General features: G+C 37.6%; 2 protein-coding genes across 8 annotated transcripts; one reads left to right on the top strand and one right to left on the bottom strand.

The window, feature by feature from the left end:
- The first annotated feature begins 9,982 nt into the window (after positions 1 to 9,982).
- On the top strand, positions 9,983 to 14,428 carry LOC104104717 (GPN-loop GTPase 3). Of its 7 annotated transcripts, none has more exons than XM_009612871.4 (10): positions 9,983 to 10,096; positions 10,736 to 10,880; positions 11,022 to 11,130; positions 11,217 to 11,298; positions 11,411 to 11,496; positions 12,524 to 12,627; positions 12,713 to 12,843; positions 12,953 to 13,046; positions 13,330 to 13,385; positions 13,881 to 14,428. In XM_009612871.4, exons 2-10 carry the CDS (start codon positions 10,836 to 10,838, stop codon positions 13,975 to 13,977), a joined length of 804 nt encoding a protein of 267 aa, XP_009611166.1. In that variant the 5' UTR covers positions 9,983 to 10,096; positions 10,736 to 10,835; the 3' UTR covers positions 13,978 to 14,428. The 7 variants fall into 7 exon arrangements, with proteins under 7 accessions (XP_009611166.1, XP_070037745.1, XP_033514226.1 ...); XM_070181644.1 differs by having other exon boundaries at positions 13,842 to 14,181; XM_033658335.2 differs by having other exon boundaries at positions 9,996 to 10,096; positions 10,785 to 10,880.
- Positions 14,429 to 16,017: 1,589 nt separating this feature from the next.
- LOC104104740 (large ribosomal subunit protein uL18-like) lies at positions 16,018 to 19,703 on the bottom strand. The gene is made up of 9 exons (XM_009612895.4): positions 19,566 to 19,703; positions 18,686 to 18,755; positions 18,510 to 18,601; positions 18,152 to 18,278; positions 17,981 to 18,060; positions 17,772 to 17,888; positions 17,307 to 17,441; positions 16,973 to 17,142; positions 16,018 to 16,350 (listed from the first exon to the last, which is right to left on the bottom strand). Exons 1-9 carry the CDS (start codon positions 19,566 to 19,568, stop codon positions 16,239 to 16,241), a joined length of 906 nt encoding a protein of 301 aa, XP_009611190.1. The 5' UTR covers positions 19,569 to 19,703; the 3' UTR covers positions 16,018 to 16,238.
- Positions 19,704 to 26,682: the final 6,979 nt, after the last annotated feature.

Below are 26,682 nucleotides of genomic sequence, written 5' to 3' on the forward strand. Positions count from 1 at the left end.
GCTCAATATCATAATTCGCTCAGCGTGGTCACCGCTAAATATCATAATCCGCCCCTCAATATCACTGATCCGCCGGATGTAGTCACCGGCATAACAACACTATCCGTCCAGCGTGGTCACATGCATAACAACACAGTCCACCCGGCATGGTCACAGACATCTAACACAATCCGCCCGGTATGGTCACATGCATTCAGTCCAAATCATATCACATAGAAGCAAATATACAAGAATACATGTATACGATCAATAAATATTAGATTTCATGCTCCTGGACTGGTATAAATTACATGCTAAGTTGTATACATGTTCAAAGTGTGCTATCATAACTAAAACCAACAATTTCATCACGGAAATAGCAAATATCAAGTTCAATTAGGAGATTATCCTCTATGCAACCTCAAAACATGGATCAAATAGCTCACAACGGGGTTACAAATATGAGAAACATCACAACTTAAAGCTTAACAATCTATTCAAGGCATAACATAGCTTACGCACTACGCCGAGCATAGATAAATACCCCGGTGCTCGCACATGGGATCAGGCCCTACATATAGCACGTAGCTATCACACATAACTCAGATAACTAGTGTCTCAACCAAGTTTAGGTAAGATAGAAACATCCACAGAAATCGAGCATCTAATAATCCTTCTCATATCTCAAGCAAACTCTTCACGTCACATTCAAACCATCTGAACACACCCCATAGTCACATCATACTCATCATATAGCCATCTAACCACTCATCGAGCCACAATTTCCACCCATAGGAACACTATCGGACATATAAATCCAAAAGCACATGCTTACACAATCGAACTCATTGTGCTCAAGCTATAGTCAAAACCCGGCCTCAGGTCCTCCAAACTGGCCCATCATCAGCACACAGAAAACATATCTCGCACCTCATCCATGGAATCACAAGCCATCGATGCACAGTTGATACCGAGCGCTCACGTATGTATACGAGTGAGTGGAAGGAATTCAAAGAGATGTGCTTCAAGCTGAATCAATATCGCACGATAAGTAAAGAAAGATGGGAAGTTTATCCTAAATGCCATGTAGCCGCTCGAAGATAGGTATAGACGTCACCATACCAATCCACAAGACTCTACTGGACACTTGCTCATGACTCGTAGAACCTATGAACCTAGAGCTCTGATACCAACTTGTCACAACCCAAAATCCAACTAGTCGTGATGGCACCTAACCCAACCCGTTAAGTAAGCCAATTAGCAACAATCCAATTCAAAAGAGATTTACTTAGAGAAATAAAGATAACATAACTGAACTTTTATACAAGGAATTTCCCAAGGACTGGTAGTACAAATCATGAGCTTCTAAGATTTAGAGTTTACAAAGCTGATATGAAACAAATACATCATCTGTTTGAAATATACATGAAAATATTTAAAATGCTAAAGCTACCAAGAACAAGAGGTAGCTATGACAGGAACGCAGGTCCATCTTCAAATCCAGCTCCCGCCATACACATCAATATAGCATCCAACATTTGTACGCAAGGTGCAGAAGTGTAGTATGAGTACAACCGACCATATGTACTCAATAAGTAACAAACCTAACCTTATGTTGAAAGTAGTGACGAGCTGGGACAAAGGTCAGAGTCCAACACCAATAGCCAACAACAGCTCATAGCAATATAATAAAAGTGGTACAAGAAATAACTCAGAGATATAATGCTCAGCTCGTTCACAGTTCCGAAAAATAGGCATGTTTTTCAAGTATAATAGTGAAAACCCAAATCGTTTACTGAAATCACCAAAATATGAGTAAATCTGAAAAACTGTGATTTTTTCCCCAAAACTTTTAGTAACAGGTAAGATGTTTCATTATCAAATGGCATGAGAAAAGTACATCTCTAAGCCTACATGTTAATGTGTATGTGAAGTCATGAATGACGCAATACCGTACGACGTGAGAAAAATGCATCTTTATGCTTGTATGTCGAGTGTGCATGTCGAATGCAATGCAACACAGTGATAAAACCATATGCATACTCCCAGAGTATTATTCACTCAGTCCTCCCAGTCACTCAGTCCGCACAATCACTCAGTCCTCCCAATCACTCGGCACTCGCTCTCGGCACTCATGCTCGGAACTCGCACTCGATACTCACACTCAGTAGGTACCTGCGCTCACTGTGGGTGTGTAGACTTCAGAGGGGAAGATCCAGCCCAAGCGCTATAATAAGCCAATCATGGCATGAATCAATAAAGCTTGTTGCGGTGTGCAGCCTGATCCCATAAATATCACTCACAAACAAGCCCTCGGCTTCACTCAGTCATCAATCTCTCTTGTCTCTCGGGCTCACAATGTCATAAAAATCAGCCCAAATATTATGATATGATGTATCAATAAATAGCAACATAGACTGAGATATAATATGCAAATAAATGAGTATGACTAAGAATGCAACTGCAATTTAAGCAAATAACTCCACAGCAGATATGACCTTGGTGGGTCCCAACAGAATAAGCACATAACCTAAACATGGTTTCTAACATGGATCACAGCTCAATTACTTTAACACGAAGAAATCTCATGGATAAAAATAAGATTAGGTAACTACACAGTACCACAGAAACAACCGAGTCATAATTTACACGGTGCACGCCCACACGCCTGTCACCTAGCATGTGCGTCACCTCAACACCAAAAACATAACACGTATATTCGGGGTTCATATACTCAGCATCAAGTTCAGAAGTATTACTTACCATGAACAAGCCGAATCCAATACCGAACAAGCCAAACGATGCTCCAAAAATGCCATCCCGCATGTACCGACCTCTGAATGGCTCAAAACTAGCCAAAAGCAACTCAAGAACATCAAATAATGCCAAAGGAAACAAACCCAATTGATAAAGGTTGAATCTTTAATCAAAAGCCCAAAGTCAACCAAAAAGTCAAACTCGGGCCCGCACCTCGGAACCCGACAAAACTCATAAAATCCGACAACCGATTCAATTACGAGTCCAACCATACTAGTTTCACTCAAATCCGACTCCGAATCGATGCTCAAAATTTGAAAATTCACTTTATGAAATTTTAGACAAAACCCCCCAATTTCTCTTTTGAAATCATTAACCAAATGCCAAAAACGAGGATAGATTCATGAAATATAATCAAAACCGAGTAGAGAACACTTATCCCAATCCATATGGAATCCTCTCAAAAATCGCCTAAATCTGAGTTTCCTAGCTCCAAAAATGTTGAAATGAGCTTATAAAAAAAACTACCCAATAAAAACACTAAAGTGGTCTCTAAAAGTTCAAATCTAGTTGCTAAAGGTACCAAATCTGGTTGCTAAAAGTGCGCACCAGAACTTACTTGCACAAGCAATTTATTTTTCACTAAAAAGACTCTAACTCCCTCATACGAACTCGGAATTCGACGATTCTTACTCCTATTAGTCACAAATAATAATACGAACCTAATAGTTTAGTCGAAACTCAATTCGGATCTCATTTGCTCAATGTGATACCAATTTCGCTCGTTAAATAATTAACTCATGCTTCGTAGTAAAAACCCAACCGCGACTTAATAAAATTAGACCAAACATTCCAGATCATTCCTATAAATCATTATCAAACCCCTGCAAGTCTCAAAATTGAATTCTGATCTCTAGAACTAAAAAATGGACCTTTGGATCATTATATGCTTATGCTCAAAACAATGCCAAAACACCAAACACGTTAAAAACCCATCCGAAAACTCACCCGAACCCCACGGGATCCCAACCAAATATACCAACAAGTCCTAAAACATGATATGAACTTGCTCGAGCGATTAAAACACAAAAATAACATCAAAACTACGAATCATAATGAATTCAAGCTTTATAAAATCAAAACTTTTAATTTTTTAAAAACTAACGGAAAACGTGCCTACGCACCTCGAAATAATTTCGAATTTTTCACACAAGTCATAAATATTGTTATGAAGCTGCTTGAACCCTCAAAATCCATTTTGGAATTCAAAGCTTTTTAAAGTTAACAATTTTTCCAAAAATTACGCCAAATCACTTTGGTACCTCCAATTTAAATTCTGGGCATATGCCCGAGTCCGAAATCACCATATAAAACTAATGGAACCATCAAAAATCCATCCGGGGTCAAATACTCAAAAGTTAAACTTGATCAACTCTTCCAACTTAAAGCTTCCTAGTTGAGAATCATTCTTCCAAATAAATTCCGAATCACCTGAAAAACTAAAACCGATGCTTCGCACAGGTCATAATACATCATACGAAGCTACTCGGGACTTCAAATAGCTGAACGGAGTGTAAATGCTCAAAATAACCGGTCGAGTCATTACAAGAGTACATGAAGGTCATGAGTGAAATTTTGTCTGACTATTCCTTTATATATACACATAGATAACAAAAGACATACAAAAGACATATTGTATAAAAATTGTATGAAAATTGTAATTAAGTTGTATGATATTGTAATTTTATTTAACTAGATAGAAATGATGTATGAAAGTTGTAGATAAGTTGTATATAAAATTAGTTGTATGAAAATTTATTTTTAGTATGTGTTGTAGATATTCAAATTTGCATTAAATTTGCATGAAATCGACAACCTCTCCATCTTGTGATGGAATTGGAAACATGTACTTCGAAGATAATGCTGGTGCAATTGTGAACCCCAAGGGCGAAATGAAAGGATCTTGTAACGACTCGACTTGTCATTTTAAGAATTAGCATCACGTTCGGTGGCTTAAGGTCTCGAACACCTTCGTAATATGTGCTATGACTTGCGTACAAGGTCGAGTTTGATTTTCAGATGATTCGGGATTAATTTGAAAGAACAACTCTTGTTTCTAAAGCTTAAGTGAAAAGAGTTGATCGGAGTTTGACTTTTGTATAAACGACTCTGGAATAGAGTTTTGATGATTTTGATAGCTCCGTATGATAATTTTAGACTTAGGAGCGCGACCGGATATTGATATGGAGGTCCGTAGGTCGTTTCGACGTAAATTGGCGAAAGTTGAAAAATGGAATTTGGAAGTTTGACCGGGAATTGACTTTATCGATATCGGGGTCGGAATTCAATTCCGGAAGTTGGAATAGGTCTGTAATGTCATTTATGATTTGCGTGCAAAATTTGAAGTCAATCGGATTTGTTTTGATATAAATCGGCATCAATTTCGAAATTTGAAAGTTCATAGTTCATAGGCTTGAATTTGAGCTGCGATTCGTAGGATCGAGGTAGTTTTGATGTTATGATGTGTTATTTGAGGCCTCAGGTAAGTCCGCATTATGTTATGGGGCATGTTGGTATTCGAACGGGGTCCCGAGTGGCTCGGTGAGTTTCGGGGTGGTTTCGGATCATTTCTCGGCCATTTTTAGCTGCTGGTTTTTGGCTACAGCAGTGTGCATTGCGATCGCGGGGAATTTTCCATGATCGCGAAGAGTAAAATGGGAAATATGGGCCTGTGAATTGCGATCGCAGAAGGTTTTTCGCGATCGCGTAGAGAAATATTTTGTTGCACTTACCCAACTTTGGAAGCTTATATCTTACATTCTATAAGGAATTTGGAGATGATCCAAAAATAAAAGTTGTAGTCCTTTGTGTCTAGTTTTGTAAAAAATTAAATTGTTTGGTATTTGGAGTAGTGTACAAAAAGTTATGGTTGATACAATACAAGCTGTCTAGGAAGAGTTTGAAAATCACGAAGAAGAAATTTCTGTTGCACAAGGCTAATTTTGGAAGCTTATATCTCACAATCTATAAGGAATTGAGAGATGATCAAAATGAAAGTTGTATCCCTTGATGTCTAGTTTTCAGAAAATCAAACCAATTGTCGTTTGGAGTTTTGTACAAATAGTTATGACCATTATACTAGAGGTTGTCTGGTAAGAGTTTGGAAATAGTTGTTGAGGAATTTGTTCATCGCGAACACGAGGGGAGGGTCGCGAATGCGAAGAACAAACCCCTGGGCAGTAGAATAAAGTCAAAAAATGAGACTTCATCTCATTCTTCCATTTTTGGACGAAGAAAGCTCGGGTGAGGCAATTTTTCGAGAGTTTTTCAAGGAAAACATTGGAGTAAGAATTCCTAACTCGATTTTGGTTAAAATACATGAATCTATTGTTGTTTTTATCATGAAATTAGTGAATTGGGTTGAATATGGTAGAAATTTTCTATACCTTAAATTGAGGATTTGGAGGTCGATTCGTTATCGGAATTTGATAAAATTAGTATGGTTGAACTCGTATCGGAATGGGTGTTCGGATTTCGTAAAAATTTTGTCGGGTTCCGAGAGGCGGGCCCCGCTTTAACTTTCGAGTTGACTTTTTAATGTGAAATTTTAAGTCGACGTTATATTATCCGGAATTATTTTCGATGAATTTTAATGAAGTTATGCAATTAATTTTGGCTAGATTTGAGCCGTCCGGAGGTCATTTCACGCAAGAAGGCTATTTTGGAATATTGACCTAACTTCAAAAAGGTAAGTATCTTGCCTAACCTTGAGTGGGGGAATTACCCCTTAGGAATTGAGTCGTATGTGCCATTTGTGTAATGTGAAAGCCGTGTACGTGAGGTGACGAGTGCGTACTCGGGCTTATATGTGCAAATTTTTTTGGTTTAAAGTCGTAGGCATTTTTAAGTATTAAATTGGAAATTGCTGGCATTTATTAATCCTTATTTGTCATGCCTCGTTCTTTGTTTGTCGAATTTATTTTATATGATAATTTGGTATGATTTCTAGTTTGATTTTTATGTGAATTTCGTGTGCTTGTTGAGTTGACATTTCGTGGAAATAATTACATTATGAATTTTCCATATGCAAATAATTAATTAAATAAGTTTTAAATGAGGCATTTATATATTTATCAAAAAATTAGATTAAAGAAGGCGTTGTTCTTGCTGAGTTACTTTTCCATCCCTGCTGTTATTTTTGATATTTTATATACATTGTGTTAAGTTGTGGGCTATCTTTTGTGAAATTAATTGATTTCATTGTATCTTTGGAAAGGTTGTGGCCTACGGGCAATTTTTAAATACGAGTTGATTATGTTGTGTTGTTGTGATAATATTCTGTGTGAATTGTTGTATGATTTGGTTACTGTTATATGGCGTATAAGAGTGTCATCCCACTGTTGATATTATGCGGGCATAAGGGTGATATTTCACTGTTGTTATGTGTGTTGGGATATTGTCTGGGCGGAGTGATAAGGGAGGTTATTAAACGGAGCGAAAAGGGTGGTTATAGGAGCGATAAGGGTGACTATTGATATTGTCAAGGCAGAAGGATAATGGAGACTATTATAGGAGTGATAAGGGTGGTTATAAGAGAAATATGGGTGGCTATTATCAGGATGTTATGTGATGATGTGGGGTTATTGTGCTGGTAATTTTCACGTTATGTTGTAATTTTCTTGTGATTACTTTTATATCTTGTGCAACTTATTTTGTTAATTCAGTAAATTTGATGATAGTCTGATACATGTTGAAATTGTAAGTATGTGGCTATTGCCGGGCGAAATATGTTATTGGCACGTGAGTTGTCCGTGCGATTGTGATATGAAATGTAGGTACGAGGTGTCGTGGGTATATAATGATTATGATATTGGCACGTGAGTTATCCCTGCAGTTGTGAAATAAGATGTGGGCACGTGTTGCCGTGAGTAAATGATGATTTTATTATTGGCACGTGAGTTATACGTGCGGATAGTAATCCTTGATATTTTGGAACGTGAGTTATCCATGCGGTTGTGATAGAAATATGGGCACGAGGTGCCGTGAAAATATAAAAGTGGGTTGAGACCTGTGTTTTATGATTATGAAATGAGGTGTCACAGAGTAACTTTTATTTGAAAGAATTTTATTCGAAAGATATTTATTTGAAAGAATTATATTCGAAAGATATTTATTTGAAAGAAGTATATTTGAAAGATATTTATCTGAAAGAATTATAGGTGAAAGATTTATATTTGAAGGACTTGATTAATTATTTGTATTTATGTTCCTTATTCATTTGAGCAATAATTATGGTGTTCTTGTTGACTTGCTGTTTATATCACTGGTTGAATTTTGTTGCCATCATGGCTAGTTGTTTTCCAGTACCATTTTATACTGCTATACTGCATAGGTTATTTGACTAGTGAGTGTCTTGACTGTACCTCGTCACTACTCCACCGAGGTTAGTCTTGATACTTATTGGGTGCCGACCATGGTGTACTCATACTACACTTCTGCACATTTTTGTACAGAGCCAGGTATTGGAGATATCAGACTCGGACAGAGTTAGTGTGTTGATCGCAAGGATTCAAGGTAGAGCTTCTTGGTCGTCGCAGTCCCTTAGAGTATTTCCATTTTATTGTACTGTCAACTCTTATTCGAACATTATTGTATATTCGATCCTTGAGATTATTGCATGTATTCAGTTAGAGTTCGTGACTCAGTATTACCAGTTTTGGAAAGTTTTAATAATTGTTTCCGCTTTTGATTTCGACACTTGTATTAAATTCTATTTTTAAAAAAATTTGGCTTGAATTGAAATTGTAATCGGCTTACCTAGTCTTAGAGACTAAGTATCATCACGACTCCTATGGTGGGATTTTGGGTCGTGACATATCTGCAATTACAGGGCCAATTGGGAAAGAGTGTGCTGATATGTGGCCTAGGATTGCAAGTGCTGCTAATGCTATCGTGTAGAAGAGCCTTTGAGTAGTTTGAGATTCTCGTTTAATGGTTGATTTACATTTTTGGAGATCAGATTGTTGTCTTATTAAGAGTTACCGAGTATTAGTTTTGAAGAAAAAAATTAGCCAGAGATAGAAATGGAAGAGTAGTCAGTTTGTTGGATAAGCAGGGTTATGTATTTATTTATTTTTATTTTTTACTTTTTGGAAAAAGAAACCAGTCATAGATAGGGGATGAGAAGAAATATAATCACACCATTAAATTTCTATAGGAACACGTGGCATCATTCAAGTTGTGTATTGAAACCTTGAAACCTACTGGAGCATTAAGTAATGGAGGTAATCTCAACCCAAAAATCGGAGAGGAGCCGTGTCCTTCTTATTGAAAGAGGAGGGGAGAGAAAATAGGAAAAGGATAATAATTAAATCTCCTAATTTAAGGCACTAATAATGGATAGTATGTAATTTGTTAGTAATCCTTGTTTAGGACAATTTTGGTAATTAAGTTTCAAATATTGTATATGAAGGAAAAAATCCCTAGATTTAACCCAAATATTCGCTCACCTAATTGGTTAAAGAAAAATTTTCAGAAACCACTATTATTTAGTAGCTATTAACTTCTTATAGCTACCATATACATAATTACTTCCTATAGCTACTATTCAGTTGTTACGGTAGTATATTCACATGTATTCACGTTGTTGTATTCATGAATACAACAGCAAAAGGCGCATAAAATCAGGGCAATCCAATTGTATGCGCATGTATTCGCGCCATGTATTCATGAATACAACAGTAAAAATCGCCTAAAATCAGGACAGTCCAGCTGTACGCGCATGTATTCACATGTATTCGCGATGTTGTATTCATGAATACAACAGTAAAAAGTACCTAAAATCAGGGCAGTCCATTTGTACGCGCATGTATTCACATGTATTCGCGTCATGTATTCATGAATACAGTAACGACAATCCCTTAAAATAGGTATGTCCAGGTGTCTAAGAGAGAGGAAAAACATTAATAGCATATTTCATGTCATATTTCATGCCTCAATGGTAGTATATACCATAAAATATTTATTTTGCTATAAAATATAAAAGGTAGCTATAGAAAATAATATTTTAAAATAATTTTGGTTTATAATAAGTAGGGTGTATACCTTTGCTATAGGAGTAGAATTTCCTTCATTAAAATGGGTTCAGCCCAAATTAGTCGATCAGCAAAATCTTACAAGCCCAACCCATTAAAATTTGGGCGGTTTGGGGATTAAATGGGTTTGGGCTTGTTTTGGCACCTCTATATACAGGCAGTTCTTTGACGCGGAAGAGAAAAGATAAAGAAAAGAGGCTACTACCTATTAGGTGGAAGAGAGAAGTAGTAGGAGGAGAAACCATCTACGTCCTCTGCAACTTCGGGCAAGTTCATGACTTTTATGCTTTTCTTTTCGATTTTTCCATAATATATGCTTCTCTGTCTCTGTTAGTATTATTTTGTATTGTAAAAATCTTACTCCGTACTTTGTTGCAATATATGTGGGCGACAATAGTTTAGTCCTTTCTTTGCTGTTATGTTCAAACAAAAACTATATAAAAATTGAAAAACAAGAACCATAGACTCTTTATTTTCCAATTCAAAGGAACAAATTTTATTTTGCCTTTTCATCGTTTTGGGTGGTGGGATGAGTGGGTGTGGGGGAAAGGGGGGAGGGTTTGGAGTCGTGCTGTTGACTAATGCCTATTCTTTTATTTGTTGATATGGTTGTTGCATATATTAGAAATCTGAAGATATAATTCGTGATACCCCCATCATAAGGATGTTGCTTTAGCTTATAACTTTGTCTATTTTTAAGTTTGTAGAGGCTTTTTATGAGCCTACTTCATGGAATTTTTTTTTGGCTGCTTTCAACAATCATTTTTTTTTTGGCTTTATTTATGGGTAGTTCAGGTGATATTGTGATGTTTCTTTTCTCATGATAATGCTTATGGGCCAAGCTGATATATTAAGCTTGTTGTTTGCGGCTGGTGTGTGGTGTGCAACATACATGTTGGTTGCAGTTCTTGGCTTCTTTCAGATTTTCAATTTTCTCAGAACCTCTATCCTCAGTTGACCTCTCGATTTGAGCAACGTGTAAAAGGAACAGAAAAGGCAGTGATCATGGGCTACGCACAGTTGGTTATTGGCCCTGCAGGCAGTGGAAAGGTGATAACTGGATCATATTGCTTCACGTTACTATAATGTTTCATATTGGATTTGTCATTGATTTATATTTGGATGTCCAATCCTGCTAAAAAGATGTCCTTGAAATGGCTAGTTTCACCTAGACTGATATTTCTTTTACAGTCCACTTACTGCTCTAGTTTGCATCAACATTGTGAGACCACGCGGCGCACTATCCATATTGTCAACTTGGATCCTGCTGCCGAGAACTTTGACTATCCAGTGGCTATGGGTGAGAAGAGATGGAGTATTTTGAGTAATTAGCTTTCTGTTCATATGTCTTAATTCTAAAATTAACTTAATGATATTGGTTTGCAGACATCAGAGAACTCATCTCACTGGATGATGTTATGGAAGAACTAGGTCTCGGACCAAATGGTGGCCTTATGTATTGCATGGAGTATCCTTCCTTTAGAGGCTTTTCATTTTCAGAATTCTGTTTCTTTTGTATGAAAATTTTAAAATCCTGTTTTTGTCCTGTCAAAATTGTAAGCCCTTGATGGTGATATCAGACATCTTCAAGAAAATTTGGATGAGTGGCTAACAGAAGAGTTGGACAACTACTTGGATGATGACTACCTAGTGTTTGACTGCCCAGGTACTTGTACATTTTCCTCTCCTATTTGTTCTTATATTAGCAGTACAGTACTAATTCTCCGCCGTAGACTACTGAGTTTTGTTAGCAGGCTAAGATATTAACCTAGAATACTGCCAACATAACTTCATGTGAGTAAATACTATAGGGACATACGGGTGGTGGAGAGTCTCCGAGGGCTTGACTATCATTTGTGATTTTCCTTGGAATTGTCTTTACAGACGCTTGCCATTTAGATTGTTCATGGATTGAAATCAAGGGTTAGCTGTTTCTTTCTTGTTAAATGACTTCAGAATGTTGTTCTACTGGACACATTTGTATCAAGTCACCTGAATTAATTTTGAGATACCTGTCTAATTCTTATACTGGAAACATTTGTATCAAAACATCTGAATTAATTTTCAGTTACTAATTCTTGATGTCATTATTTGTGTCCATGACATCCACGTTGTGTACATTTTCAGAGAATGAACATTGCATGTTCAGATGTATTTACTCTTTGATGCAACTTATGTGATTAAGACCCTTCTACTCCGTTGGACAGTGATGGAGCAGTCTTTAGATATGGGATGAGAACATAAGATCCTGTTTTTTTCTAAATGCATTACTTAAAGGCTCGCGTCAAACTAAGAACTCCTTCCTTTCCCACTCCTTGGGCTCCATCTCTCCATCCTAAGGCTGTAGATATGGTGTTCCCTCTTCTTCTTGTGTCAAGTCATTGGAGGATAAAAATGATCCAGCAATTCCACATTAGTCCATTGCACTCGTCTTATCCTTAACTTTGGAAAATTGTTCTAAGTTTCCTAACATGATTTCTACTTTGTTATGTTGTTGCTCGGCCATCTGTCTCTTATTGTGACTACCCATAATCTAACTTTCTACACTGACCTGTATTCTTATCTCGTAACAAATATCTTTATGTATTTATAGAAAGAAATGCACACATGCACTCCCAGATGCGCGCGCGCGCACACACACACACACACATATATATATATATAGACTATTCTGACATTTCATCGTTATACAGGCCAGATTGAACTTTTTTCACATGTTCCTGTGCTGAAGAACTTTGTGGAACACCTAAGGCGTAAAAATTTTAATGTTTGTGTTGTGTATTTACTTGATTCTCAGGTGCGTGATCTTTACTAGATGATTTTCTTCTCTTTTTCCTTCACTTGCTATTAACCATGGCGTTTATGTTCTTTTTGTATCTCAGTTTATCACAGATGTGACCAAATTCATTAGTGGTTGCATGACTTCACTCTCTGCTATGGTTCAACTTGAACTACCCCATGTTAACATTCTCTCAAAAATGGATCTTGTGACAAACAAAAAGGATGTTGAGAAGTTAGTCCTACTACCTCTAACTATCGTTTCATGTCTTTGGCACTTTCAACACATGCTCCCACTAAATGTCTTTGTTATTTTAGTGTATTGAAATTTATTTTCCCTTTAGTTATTTGGATCCAGAGCCTCAGCTGTTACTAGCAGAGTTGAATCAGCGAATGGCTCCACAATTTCAGAAGCTTAACAAATCTTTGATTGAAGTGGTAAGCTGTGATAGTTATGATGTTTCCGAGAATTGTGTATTAGTTATTGAAAAGACAATCACATATGTTTTGTGTTCTTCGATTATTCTCTTTGTCATTGAAACCTAATGGCAACTTTACTTGAAGAGGTTGTTCTTTCTCCCAAGTTAGATACAAGATTGTACAGGCTTGTAGGATATGAATTATATGCCACGGATTCTGCAGTACTTTTAGTCTTTACTTTCGGATGAAAAGATATGAGAAGAGAGTTATCTATAATGGCTGATATTTTTCTTGTGTACAGGTGGACCAGTACAGCATGGTGAGCTTTCTCCCTCTTGACTTGAGAAAAGAGAGGAGGTAACATAATCTTGTGGTAAATTTAAATAATCTTTATGGAACCACGTTTGTTTGAGATTGAATTGATCAGCTTGATTTATTGATAGAAAACATAATGCAATGATGTTTCAGTGTCTCAGTTCCATCAATATGCACCTGTTTCTCATGTTTTCACTCCCTGCTTCCCATTCACACTTCGGGTTTTCATAGTAACTTATCTCAAATAAAAATGTGATGGTGACGACAGTGATAATTTGTGCTTTTTAGTTTGCCAGATATTTAGCCATTTCTTATAGATTGCTTGGTTGGTAAACTTATGCTAAGAACTTTTGACCTAAGGGATAGTACATTAGACGTCTGAACCACCAGATGGATGGTAGCTTGTTTGTCTGTGCTTGTGTATGTGTTTGTTGTGTGCGTAACCCACTCGAGAGCACCTTTTGTGCCTTTAGTCTTACTATTAAATTATTGTTTCAGCTTCAATGACAAAGATCAATGTTCTCTGCCTTTTTGCAGCATACAGTACATCTTATCTCAGATTGACAACTGCATTCAGTATGGAGAGGATGCTGATGTAAAGGTTAAAGATTTCGACCCTGAGGAGGACGATTAAAAATTAGTTGTTCTTGACTCGTTCTAAAAGGAGCAAGGTCTTACTTAAATCAACAAGCTCTAGGGAGGCAATGCTGTGGTGGACGAAAATCTCTTTTTTGCGGGACTTAAACCTTTTTGAGGTTTACCTCTTGAAATTGCCTCATCTTCTCATTAGGTTGTAATTATCCCCCGAAGCATATTTGAGGTAAAAGACTTCTGATTATCTGTTGTTCTCCTGGTACAAATCACTGCTATGTCGAAGCATGTTAGAAATGGACCTCAGTGGACTTTTTTTGGATATGACGTTTTAGCTTTCGTGAAGATTTCAGATTCCTCTCTACTCTTTTGTTTAAAAATTTGGTTGACGTTGAAGCTATTATGCTTCTGCCATTTCTCTTTTGTGGCAGAATCGGTGTACTGATTATTTTTCTTTCTAGTGAGTCTAATGTAATAGGGTTTATTTGCTCTTAGCTCCTTGAATTTATTTTTAGATCTAAGAGTTATGAAAATAAGAAAAAGGGTGATGAGTAAAACAGGAAATGAGGCTAGAACCATCGCGTTCCAAACGTTGGTATGTTCAGTTTTATTGAGTCTTAAATCCCAAACGCTTGGAATCCAAAGAATTGAATAGGACCAAAAGTTCCTATAGAAACACAGATTTAATATGGATTGTCGTTTTTCGTCTAGTAATATTTCATTTTTCTTAATGAGTGAAAGTACAGCTCCCTTGGTAAAAAGGGTGAATAAGTATTTGCGAATTTAATCATTTCTCTATTTCATAATAAATACTTCTAAAGCGAATGTAAGTAATCTTCTCTCTTTACCTTTGTTGGAATCTGGCCTTTTGGTTAAGGACTTCTATATAGCACTCAAGTTATTTCTATGCTAATTTTGTTCTCACACCAAAATTAGAACAAAGCAGTCGCCAATCTATCTTGTCATACCCATTCCGTATCAGCATATGGTAAAATGCTTGAAGGAAGCAAAAGTAATAGACTATTCCATGAATTCTCTTTATTATCAAATGCATAACAAGCAAACTCTTTACCCTCGAGCGATTGAAAGTTCCCTTCTAATAGCCTGTTTGGCCAAGTATTTAAAATCAACTTATTTTGAGAAGTATTTTTTTTTTTCAAAAGTCTTTTTCTCAAAAGTAATTTTGGTAAGAAATAATTTGTGTCTGACTAATTAATTTGAGAAGCAATTCTGAGCAGCAATTAGTTGTAAAAAAATACTTCTAAGTGTGCTTTTCAAAAAAGTATTTCTGGAGAGAATACTTTTTTCTGTTTCTCCAAACTGCTTCTGCTCCTACTCAAAAATATTTTTTTCCTAAAAGCTTGGCCAAACATTCAACTTAGACAAAAAAGTACTTTTTGGGGGGGAAAAAGAAAAAAAAAAACTTTTGGCCTTGAAGAAACTTGGCCAAACAGGTTATAAATAACACAGACAATTTTGGGCAAAGTTTTACATCTCTTTTTTTTGTGTGCTTCCTGACTGATTGCCCTCTCAACCGATATTCATCAACTAATTCAACCCATTCCAGGCACCGCACCCTCCACAATTCTCCTTTTCTCAACACCAAAAGCAATTAGAGACAACACGATGGAACAATACAAGACTATATTGACATAAAGCAATTAGGGATCTAATTCAACCGGTAGAAGAGCCAACGAACTCGCCATACTAAATGTACATACTACATGACGAGATAAAACAAATCAAAAACGTTGTAATGAACAAAACAAGAGAATAAATTTAAGATTAGATTGACACCCAAAGAAAGCATAAACTTTCAATTGCAGGCAAATGAATGACAATCATCACAAGAGAACCCAACAACAGAAGAAAAGGGCCAGATGCCTAAGCAACTTATTAGGCATTATTATCTGCGATGCCACAAATCCACAGCTGGAAATTACGACTAACAAGTCATTGAGCCCAAAAACCAATTGCTAAAGCCATGACCAACAAGGTTAACTTTGCAAGATGAGCGACACACTTCATAAACACTTAATTCGTTCATCATAAAGAAACCAAATGCTTCACAAAGACACGTAAATAATCCAAAAAAAATCCCATTACATTGATCCAAAGCATGAGGTCAAGGTCACAAAACAACTGATTGCTATTCGATAGTACTTAACAGAATTCATGCACTTGTCAAATCTAACCTCATACATTGTTAAACAGACAGATAAGCATGCAAAACTGAGATTCCTATCTAGGAAGAACAGAGAGTATAACAAAACCATAAGCAACATCTCATAATTCTAGTGTCTCTCAATCATCATCTTCCTCGTCATCGTCATTTCCAGCAGCTGAATTCAAAGCATTCAGTCTCTCAATCAACTTGGCCTTCCTTTCCTCATAAGTCAGCTTCTTCAGGTTGTACCTGCAATAGAGAGGCCCAAAGAACAAATTATTTAGAATAAGGATAATCACAGCATTTTAATTGGTCTGGTCAGCAAACATGCCATGTACTTAGAATACTGTAATTGGCAAGAAGGGGAGCCTTGGAGCAACGGTCAAGTAGTCTTTGTGTGACCTTCAACCATTGATGTTTGCATCAGGGTAGGCTGCGTACATCACACCCCCTTGGGGTGAGGCCCTTCCCCGAACCCTGCGTGGACGCGGGATGCTTTGTGCACCAGGCTGCCCTTTTACATCAATTTTATTGGTCTGGTCGGCAAATATGCCATATACTTAGCAGACTGATACAATCACAGAGCATTTTAATTGGTCTGGTCAGCAAACATGCCATATATATTCAACGCATGGCACAGCAGAATTATCCACAAGACAATCAAAGAAGACCTATGTTCGAATAACATAAACAGGAAGTACGGAGTCTCCATGCACACAGAAAATAAAGCCAATGTGCTCGAGGACTTTATATCACCCAGACGTTTGCACTTTTGACACATTTTTTGCAAGTGCAACTAAAACTTTTTAATAGAAATAACAAACTCATAACGGCTCATACGGGATTAAACAAACTAAAAATAAAACCAGACCTCTTGTGCTGCTTGGGAGGCTGCTTCTCAGATTTCTTCGGGCTTGGATCAGCACGTATGGCAGCATGAACCTTCTTGTACATCTCCTCGAGATCATCAGCCTCGAGACCTTGCTTAATGTACTCACTAAAGTGAGACTGATATTTCTCAGGTTCATCTTCAGTCAAAGTCTGAAAAAACACAGGTTCGTCAGCATTTTAGAGACGGACAATAGGAAGAAGCCAGATCCATCAAACAAGAACAACCTCATTACCCACTTAGCACAAACATTGTCCGTGGAGTCTATAACTGATACAACAATATAACGATTAAAATATAGTGCTTTCTGCATCACCTTCATATATGTTGCAACATGGCCACCATAGATGTACTTGCGGTGAACATCAGCATCAAGTTGCTTGGAGTCCTTGCTGAACCCAGCAAACCTCTTTTCGCTATGAGGAATATCAATTCCACCATCCAATGCACCCTGGACAGAAGCAAAGAATAGTAAATGAGATCAGTCATATAGCAGGACAAATCTTACTAAGAGGGGCCCACTACAAGGGGAAAGAGACTTGTATTTAAAGACCATCTGCCAGACACATCAAAAGGACCAACTAAAGCAGAAATATTTATATAGACATACATCAACTCTTTGAGTTCCTCGGACATTGGCAACCATTGTTGCAATGCAGTTTTGGGGGTTATGCCAAGTGGAAGCGGCTGTTTCATCAATAACTTTTTTCAAATCACAACTACAATGCAATTTAGACTACAACACGGTAAAATAGAACGAACAGCAAAAGTAGCATTATACCTTTAGAGCACCAAAAACACGATTTCCAGTAGTAGTTCTAATAAGGCCCACATCCAAGAGAGCACGGAACGGCCTCCTGCTTTCAGCGGGTTCAACTGAGTAATCCTCTCCACTGGCCTGTAAAGATTGATAACACCCATCACAAAATAAATACTGGAACTACAGACAGCAAAATAACATGTATCCTTGATATCACAGCTGTCACTTACCTCAGTGTTCCCTTGATACTCCTCATCCATTTCGAGTTTCTTGAGAACTCGTCTTGCCAAGAGAAGTCCAGTACAGTAAGCTAATTAAGCATTGAGTGAATTAGCACCAATCAGAGAAGAAATACACAATTTCAGGTGACATGACCCAACAAGAACAGGTTATGAAAATACCAGCAGCATAATTTGTCAGTCCGACTTTGAGGCCATACTGAGGCAGCTCACGAGCATATGCAGAAGCAAGAATCATGTCACCAGCTATGCTAGCAGACACAATTTGGGCGATTATGTCCTTGTTAGTCTGAAAGACATTAAGGAAAATAAAGCAGCGTCGAACAGCTGGTGCCAATTTTAACAACTTCACTCATTCGGCATCAGAGACTAACAGGAAAGAATTAACAGTAATAGTAACCTGATCTTGAATTGAAGATATTGTCAAAAATAAATAAATCAAATCCCAAGAGGAACTCATCTAGCAAGCAGCATACACCAAAGTTGATGCTTCTAAAGGTAGAGTAAATGTTTAGGATACAAATCGGACAACGAAACGATATTTTGGAGTGTTGTACTTGTTTTTGTCCTGATTAATCAGGCGATTCCTTGCTCTGTAGTCAGTCTTCCCCTCTGCACAGTAGCAAAAATTATGAGCTGCAGAGAAAAACGGTTTGACATCGAAAAAAATAAAGGATGAATAAAAGTAAATTGTACCTCTCCTTCTCTTGAATTTAACCTGGAAACGCTTAAAGTAAGCCCTAGTCTTCTGGACTTTGATGAATGCCTGCACATAATTTTGGTAAGAATCAATAAGAAAGTATGCATACTTAAATTAGCAGAAGATGAGAGACAAGTTGAGAAAAATTCATAGCAAACTCCGTTGGGCAATAAAGCAAGAGAATAAAGCTTCAATTTTAGAAATGTACTTCAATCTAAATGCAGAGAGTAAACCTTGTATATAACATTTTATAGGAAAGTGTTTTCAAATAATAGCATAACCCTGATTCATCCAAAACCAACTACATTATAATACTTTCTTCTTAAAGACTGGTGTTTTAAGTTAAAATTGACACTAGTGCATCAATTACAAGCTCTCAACGAGACTACTTAAGCAAAAGAAAAGCATCTGCGTGTCAGCACGACTATATTTCAATAAGGACCAATAGTTCCTGATAAACACATAATATACACAGACACATACACATATAAACATATATACAGAGATCAATCTACACACAAATAAGCACGTATACATATATATGTAGTGTATGTGTGTGTAACGTGTAAACGAGCCGACAAAAGAGCCAAAGATTCAAGCTCATCATAACACGGAAAAAATTATCATACGAGCACTAATAAACATGTAAGTTACAGGATATAAACAGTAAACATCGCATAAACCGCCAAGTAGTGAAGAAGGCTGATTAATTTCTATAAACTTCACAAACGAGAATACTAAGCCGTTTTACAACAATAGTAACGCATTATTTCAGCTATTTTTCTTTGCAAATCTCTGTAACATAAGCATCGAAAAGAAAATGGAGAAACGCTACATATGATTATCCGAACAAGCTAGAAAATCAGTGAATCTTACCATTATTCCTCCTGGATTAGCCTCCGGCGGCGGGGGGTTAAGGGGGTGGGGAAATGAGGAAACGCTGTTTGTGAAGAGAACAAATACTTGTGTGAGGCAAAGCTAAAATACCTAAACAAAAACCCTAGTAGACCGATCCTAATGATACGATTTGACTTTGTTGCCCTTGAGGCTATTGCCCTTCCAATAGAGACCCGAGAGGTTTTTCTGTCTTTGTGCTCGCCGTATCAATTTGGTTCTAAATTTGCAATTAGGTATTCATGTGCTCCGTTAAAAATTACTAGCTTCAAAAATAACCTTGTCTTACATTTCAATTAAAATCCTTCATTTCTAACAGCGCTCCAGCCATCATATTTTATTAATGCTAATTATTTTGAATTGCTATGTAAGAGAGAAAAATCTAAATTTTACAAAATTAATCATTCATTTTTCTTTTATCTCATTTTTCTTTTTATCTAAAAACAAAAAATCACTACGGTCGATGACTGTATAGGGTAAAATATGATATGACATGTGTCTGGCTAAAAGGAGGACGCGTGGAATCCAAGATGGGATGGTTGAGGACCGAACGCAGTTACTGCGCTTGTCACCGGAACGGATAACGTTCATAAAAGTGTATTAAATGATCTGCGTTCGGTAGCATTTACTAAGGAATATTCTACAACATTAAGAGCGACGGTCCGTTATAGAGAATTTGGCATTTATACTCAACGTTACATCTTCATAAATAACCCTCATAATTGGCATCAAAGGAGGGCATGATCCTCGCTGGAGATAACTCACCTGCTCAGTCTCAAACTGGCATCTCTCTACGCCCTATCATGGTCACCACCATTATGCAATCACTTAATCATCCCAAGTCTGAACTCGCCAACAAGACATAAGAATATACTTCATTCCACAAATGAGAAACTAAAAGATCTCTGACACACTCATAACTCAAGATTGTATGGCACATCGAGACAGAAGTCAAGCATTGATTACCCCCTTTACATCCAAGCCAAAACTTCCCTCGTCGCATCTATACCATATAAGCACAGTCCTCAGTCACATAATATTCATCATATAGCTATCCAATCACTCGTTGAGCCACCAATCCTACTCCTAGGGACACTACCAGACATATAAGTCCAAAAACGAATAGTCACGCAACTAAAACCATTAATCCCAAGCTGCGGTCAGAACCTGGTTTCTAGTCCTCCAGACTGGCCTACCTTCGTAACTCAGAGAACACATCCCGCACCTCATCCATGACATCACAAGATGTCGATGCACAACTAATACCAAGTGCTCAATAAATATTACGTTTGGATGGAAAGAAATAAAATATATACGCTTCAAACCAAAATAATGCCGCACAATAAGGAAAGAAAGATAGGAAATTTCCTAAATGTACAATAGCCTCTCGAAGATAAGTATGTCCGTCATCATACCGATCCACAAGACTCTATTAGACATTTTCTCATGACTCATAAAACCTATGAACCTAGAGCTCTGATATCAACTTGTCACAACCCAAATTTTACCTAGTCATGATGGCACATAACCCAACCCACTAGGTAAGCCAAACAATAATTACACAATTCTAAAGAAGATCATAAGTAATCAATAAATAAAATAGCTGAGTTTCCATACATATCCCAAGGATTGGTAGTACAAGTCATGGGCCATTAAAATTTAGATTTACAAAGTTGGTACGAATATTAAATACAACATATGTATGGAATATACATAAATAGAGTACGAATCCAAAACTACCAAGGACAAGTGGTAGTTATATCCGGAAGGCAAGTACATCTTCAATGCCAGCTTCCGCCATCCACAGCAACTCAGTTCCAAGATCTACATGCAAGGTGCAGAAGTGTAGTATGAGTACAACCGCCCCCACTATCATAACTAACCTCGGCGAGGTAATAGTGGCAAGAATTATTAATGATACTCACTAATAACTTGTTCAATTCATGTATCTCATAAGTTCACAACATTGGTGCTATCCAATCATACAACACGGATAAAACACATTGGTGCACAAAGAGATGATGTGCTAAGTCCTGAATCATTTAACAGTCCAACATATAGGATAGATATGCATCCAATATCATTAAATCATCAAACTTGCATGTAGAGAAGAAATGCATGATTAACAAGTCAAGTCACACGAGTTCACATTTAGAGAAGATATGTACTATATCTCATCTCATCAGGTAAGGTAGCATATAGAGAAGATACGCATAAACGAACCAACCCACTAATCAACTTTCATTAACCGTGTGTATACCATCGAGAGAGAAATATGAGAGGGTGACTCTAGGAAGATGGATCCTTATCCACCTGTTGTACGGACAACTAACGTGATGCATGGATAACTCACGTGCCTATAATATCTCAACCACAAGGACAAATCATGTGCCAATAATATCAGCCGATGGACAACTCGTGTGCCAATAATAACAATATGTTGGTTCCGCACGAACTCACTTGTTATCATATCTCAGCCACACGAACAATCACATGTCAATAATCACAACTGTACGGACAACTCACGTGCCAATAATGACAATCGCACGAACAACTTACATGCCAATAATCATAACCGTACGAACATCTTACGTGCTACCAGTCCAATCCATAGCACACAAAAGGCAGATATATAAGATTACATGTACATGATCAATGAATATCAAATTCCACACTCTTGTACTGGTATAAGTGACATGCTAAAGAGTATGCATGTTGCAAAGTATGTTGTCATAGCTCAAATCAGACAATTACATCCCGAATGTAGCAATTATCAGGTTCAATCAGGAGATTAACCTCTATGTAACCTCAAACATGGTTCAAATAGCTCACAAAAGAGGTACAAATGTAAGAAACATAGCAGCATAAAGCTTATCAATCAATTCAAGGCATATTGTAGCCTAAGCACTACCTCGAGCATGGATAATACCTTGCTGCATGCACATGGGCTCAACCCCTCATATGTGTGCCGCCCATAGCACGTAGCTATCACTAATAACTCAGGCAACTAGAGCCTCAACCAAGTTTAGGTAAGATATTTACCTTAAGAAAGCCAAATTGATACTCTAGAAGTGGCATCCCGCATGAACCGACCTCTGAACGGCTCGAAACTAGACAAAAGCAATTAAAATTATCAAATAATACCATAGGAATAAAATCCAAACAATAAAGGTTGAATCTTAACCAAATACTCAAAGTCAACCAAAACGTCAACCTTGGGCCCGCACTCTGAAACCTGACACTCAAAAATTTCGATAACCCATTCGAATACGAGTCCAACCATACCAGTTTCATCCGAATCGATACTCAAAACCAATTATTCACCTTAGAAAAGTTTTTGCCAAAAACACTCAATTCTCTTTTGGATTCATCAATCAAATGCCAAAATCGAGAATAGAATCAAGAATAATAATAAAAACCGAGTCAAGAACACTTACCCCAATCCAAGTGGTGAATATTACCTCAATCCGAGCTCCCAATCTCAAAATGTGATAAAACGAGTCCCAAGTCTAAAATAGAAGCTTATATGCACCGAGAAGTACCCTACGCGATAGCGATGCACAAAGTGATACACTGCCCCAGGAACTGCTTCGCGAACACCGCCTGATGCACGCAAACGCGATAGCCAACTGGCCCGATGCTCCGTGAATGCGGATGAATAGTCACGAACGCGACCTCTGCTGACTGCAGGCCCCCAATACAAAATATACGCAATACCCTGAGTGAGAACGTGGAGAACAACAGTCTCAACCCTTCACGAATGTGTTCCACCCGATGCGAATGCGATGCATAAACCACTAGTGGCCCAAAACACACCTCGTGATCGCAAAGCTCCTACACGATCGTGATGATCATCAGTCCAGTGCCAGAAATCAGAGAAAACTAGTAATGCCAACATGAGAGAAAATGGTTTGAAACCCCCTGAAATCACCAGAGCTCTTCGGTACCCCATCCAAACATACCAACAAGTCCTAAAACATAAAATGTACTTACTCGCGGCCTCAAATCCCACAAAATAATATGAAAACCATGAATCGTACCTAAATTCAAGCATAATGAACTATTTCAAATTTCCAAATTCCAAACTTATGTTGAACACGTCTAAACAATTCAAAATTACCTAAAAGTTTGCACACAAATTTCAAATGACATAACAAACGTATTCCTACTCCAGGAAAAATAATTCGAACTCGATAATATCAAAGTCAACTGTAACGACTCGGTCGGTAGTTTGGAGTATTTTAGCCTATATTTCCCCTATTTTATGCTTTATATATGTGTATTTGTTGTTATGTGACTTGCGGGGTTGGTACGTTTGACTCCGAGAAAGTTTTGGATTAAATCGAGACATTTAGTCTCAAGGTTGGGTGCTTAAGATGTAAGAGTTGACCGAAGTTTGAATTTTGTGTAGACGACCTCAAAATGGTGTTTTGATGGTTCCAATAGGTTTGTATTGTGACTTTAGACTTATGCGTATGTCCGGATTTGGAGGTTCGTAGGTTGATTTTGTATTTATTTGCGTAAGTTGGAAAGTTGAAAGTTTGAAATGTTTATAAGTTTGACCGAGAGTTGACACTGATGATATCATGTTTAGATTGTTATTTTAGGAGTTGAATATGTCGGTTGTGTCATTTGGGACTTGTATGCAAGATTTGAGGTCAATCCGAGTTGATTTGATATGGTTCGGCATAAGTTTTGGATGTTATAAATTCATTAGTTCCTTAGGATTTGGTTGAGGTGCGATTCGAGGTTTAGATTTTTATATGATTTGAGACCTCGAGTAGGTCCGTGTTATGTTTTAGGATTGGTTGGTATGATAGGACGGGGTCCCAGGGGCCTCATGTGTGTTTTAGATGGGTTTCAGGCCATTTCACCATGTTTTGGAATTGCTGGTTTTTGATGTTCTAGAATGCTTTGCAATCATGCATGATATATCATGATTGGAGAGGTGATTAGGTAGAAGAAAAGTTTTGCTCATCGCCTTCGCGATGGATGCATTACATTCGCAGAGCTTAAGAAGCAGTGGCCTTCGCGTTCGTATTTTGGGGATCATGTTTGCATAGATGGGAAGGCCGGAAGTTCCGTCAGGCTTTTAGCCTCCGCATTTGGGTGTGAAGGAGCGCATTCGCGTAGGCTCAATTGAATTATGCATTCACGACTGGTCTGTAGCATTCACGAAGAAGGAGCAATAACTGGGTTGAGTTTGGTCTTCGCGGTCGTGAAGGTGGTCCCTCAATCGCAAAGAGTATGACTAGGAAGATTCATTAAGTACTCTATTTCGAGGTTTTTTTTTATTATTTTATCACATTTTGAGATCTAGAGCTCAGATTAGGGCAATTTTAGAGAGGATTTTCACGATTTGAATTGGGGTAAGTGTTTTTAACTCGGATTTGACTATTATTCGTGACTCCAACCTTTATTTTAGCAACTAATGAGGAATCTAAGTGAAGAAATTGGGGATTTTAGTTAAAACATTTCTAAATGAGATTTGATTATTTGAACCCTGATTCGGAGTCGGATTGGATGAAACTTGTATGGTTGGACTCGTATTGGAATGGGTGTTCGAAATTTGTGAGTTTTGTCGGGTTCCACGGTGCAGGCCCATGTTGACCTTTTGCGTTGACTTTTTGATTGTGATAAAGATCGAAGCTTTATTGTATGGGGTTGTCTCCTACGACATTATTTGATATTATTAAGTTGTTTTTTGACTAGATTCGAGCCGTTCGAAAGTCGATCCGCATGGGAAGAGCTTTTTGGAGTACTAATTCATGCGCTTTGATGTAAGTAACATATCTAAACTTAGTTTTAGGGTAATTATCCCTGTGAACCATGCTATTTGAGACGTGTTGGGGTGATACACGTGCTAGGTGACGGGTGTGTGTTCCTACACCGGGGTATTCATGATCTTGGTAAAGTATATGATACTATAAGACATGTTTGCTTTCATGCCTCGTTCAATCTGTGTTTTCTCTACTTGTATGATCATTTGAGCTATGATTCGTGTCAGAAATTATGTTTAGTCAATGTACTTATATGTTTGAGATATGATGGGGTTGTTCTTGCTGTTTTGAACTGTTTGCCTTAATTTTAGTCATATACTCAGTCATAATTCTTCAACTGCGTGTTATATATCGGTCTCCGTACATTATTTGTATGTCATATCACATGTTGATGTTTCATTCTATATGTGATACTATTTGGGTTGACTTCTATGAGTTGTGAGCCATTGCGACTTGAGCAATTGATGACTGATGTGGGCCATAGAGCCATATCGTGATTTATATTGGATCAGGTTGCACGCCACAACGGATTAATAATTGGATCGGGTTGCACGCCACAATGGTTATATTGATTATTAGCTTATATTGATCAGTGCCCAGGCAAGTGATATTTAACTTAAAGTATATATATATTTATATGTATATCGCCTCATGTTTTACTCGTGTTTCGTGAATTTCGGATGTAAAATGTGTTGAGTTATATTAATTAGGGGTGATTTTATGTGTATGAATTATCCGAAAGCAATTGGGGGCGAAAAGTGTAAGATTAGAGCCAAAATGGAGGAAAATGGGAAAAGTTGGATTTTCAGCGCCACAGGCAGCGCTCCACTCCACCTGTGGCGCCAGTGGTAGGAACTTCAATAAGCCAGTGCTAGGGCCAGCGTGGGCGCTGGGCTGGACGCTGGTGACAGGAAAATTATCCAAGTTTGCACGGGACAAGGTTATTTCGGCCCTAGACCTACCCAACGCGTATAAAAGCAAGACTAAGCTTATTTTTAGAGGGGGGCGCCACTTTGAAAAGAGAATACACACGAGGAACATCCGGGAGCGAGAAGATCTCAGTTTTCTTCATCTTTTCTTAGTATTTTCAACTATCCAACACTTAGGAAATTGTTTTCTATTATCATAGATGGCTAAAACCCATAGTTCCGGGGTTGTGATTTAGCCATGAATATTGTTGTTTAACGTTGACTTAACCTTGATTACAATTCATCAGTATATGGTTATTTCTTTAATTCTGTGATTAATTGCTTAATTGTCTGGCCACCAGTTAGGTTATATTTACTATCTATGTTATGCTTGAGAAAGCCATGTTTAGA

This window comes from Nicotiana tomentosiformis, chromosome 7 (assembly GCF_000390325.3).
Source record: "Nicotiana tomentosiformis chromosome 7, ASM39032v3, whole genome shotgun sequence".
In the NCBI taxonomy this organism is placed as follows: Eukaryota; Viridiplantae; Streptophyta; class Magnoliopsida; order Solanales; family Solanaceae; genus Nicotiana; species Nicotiana tomentosiformis.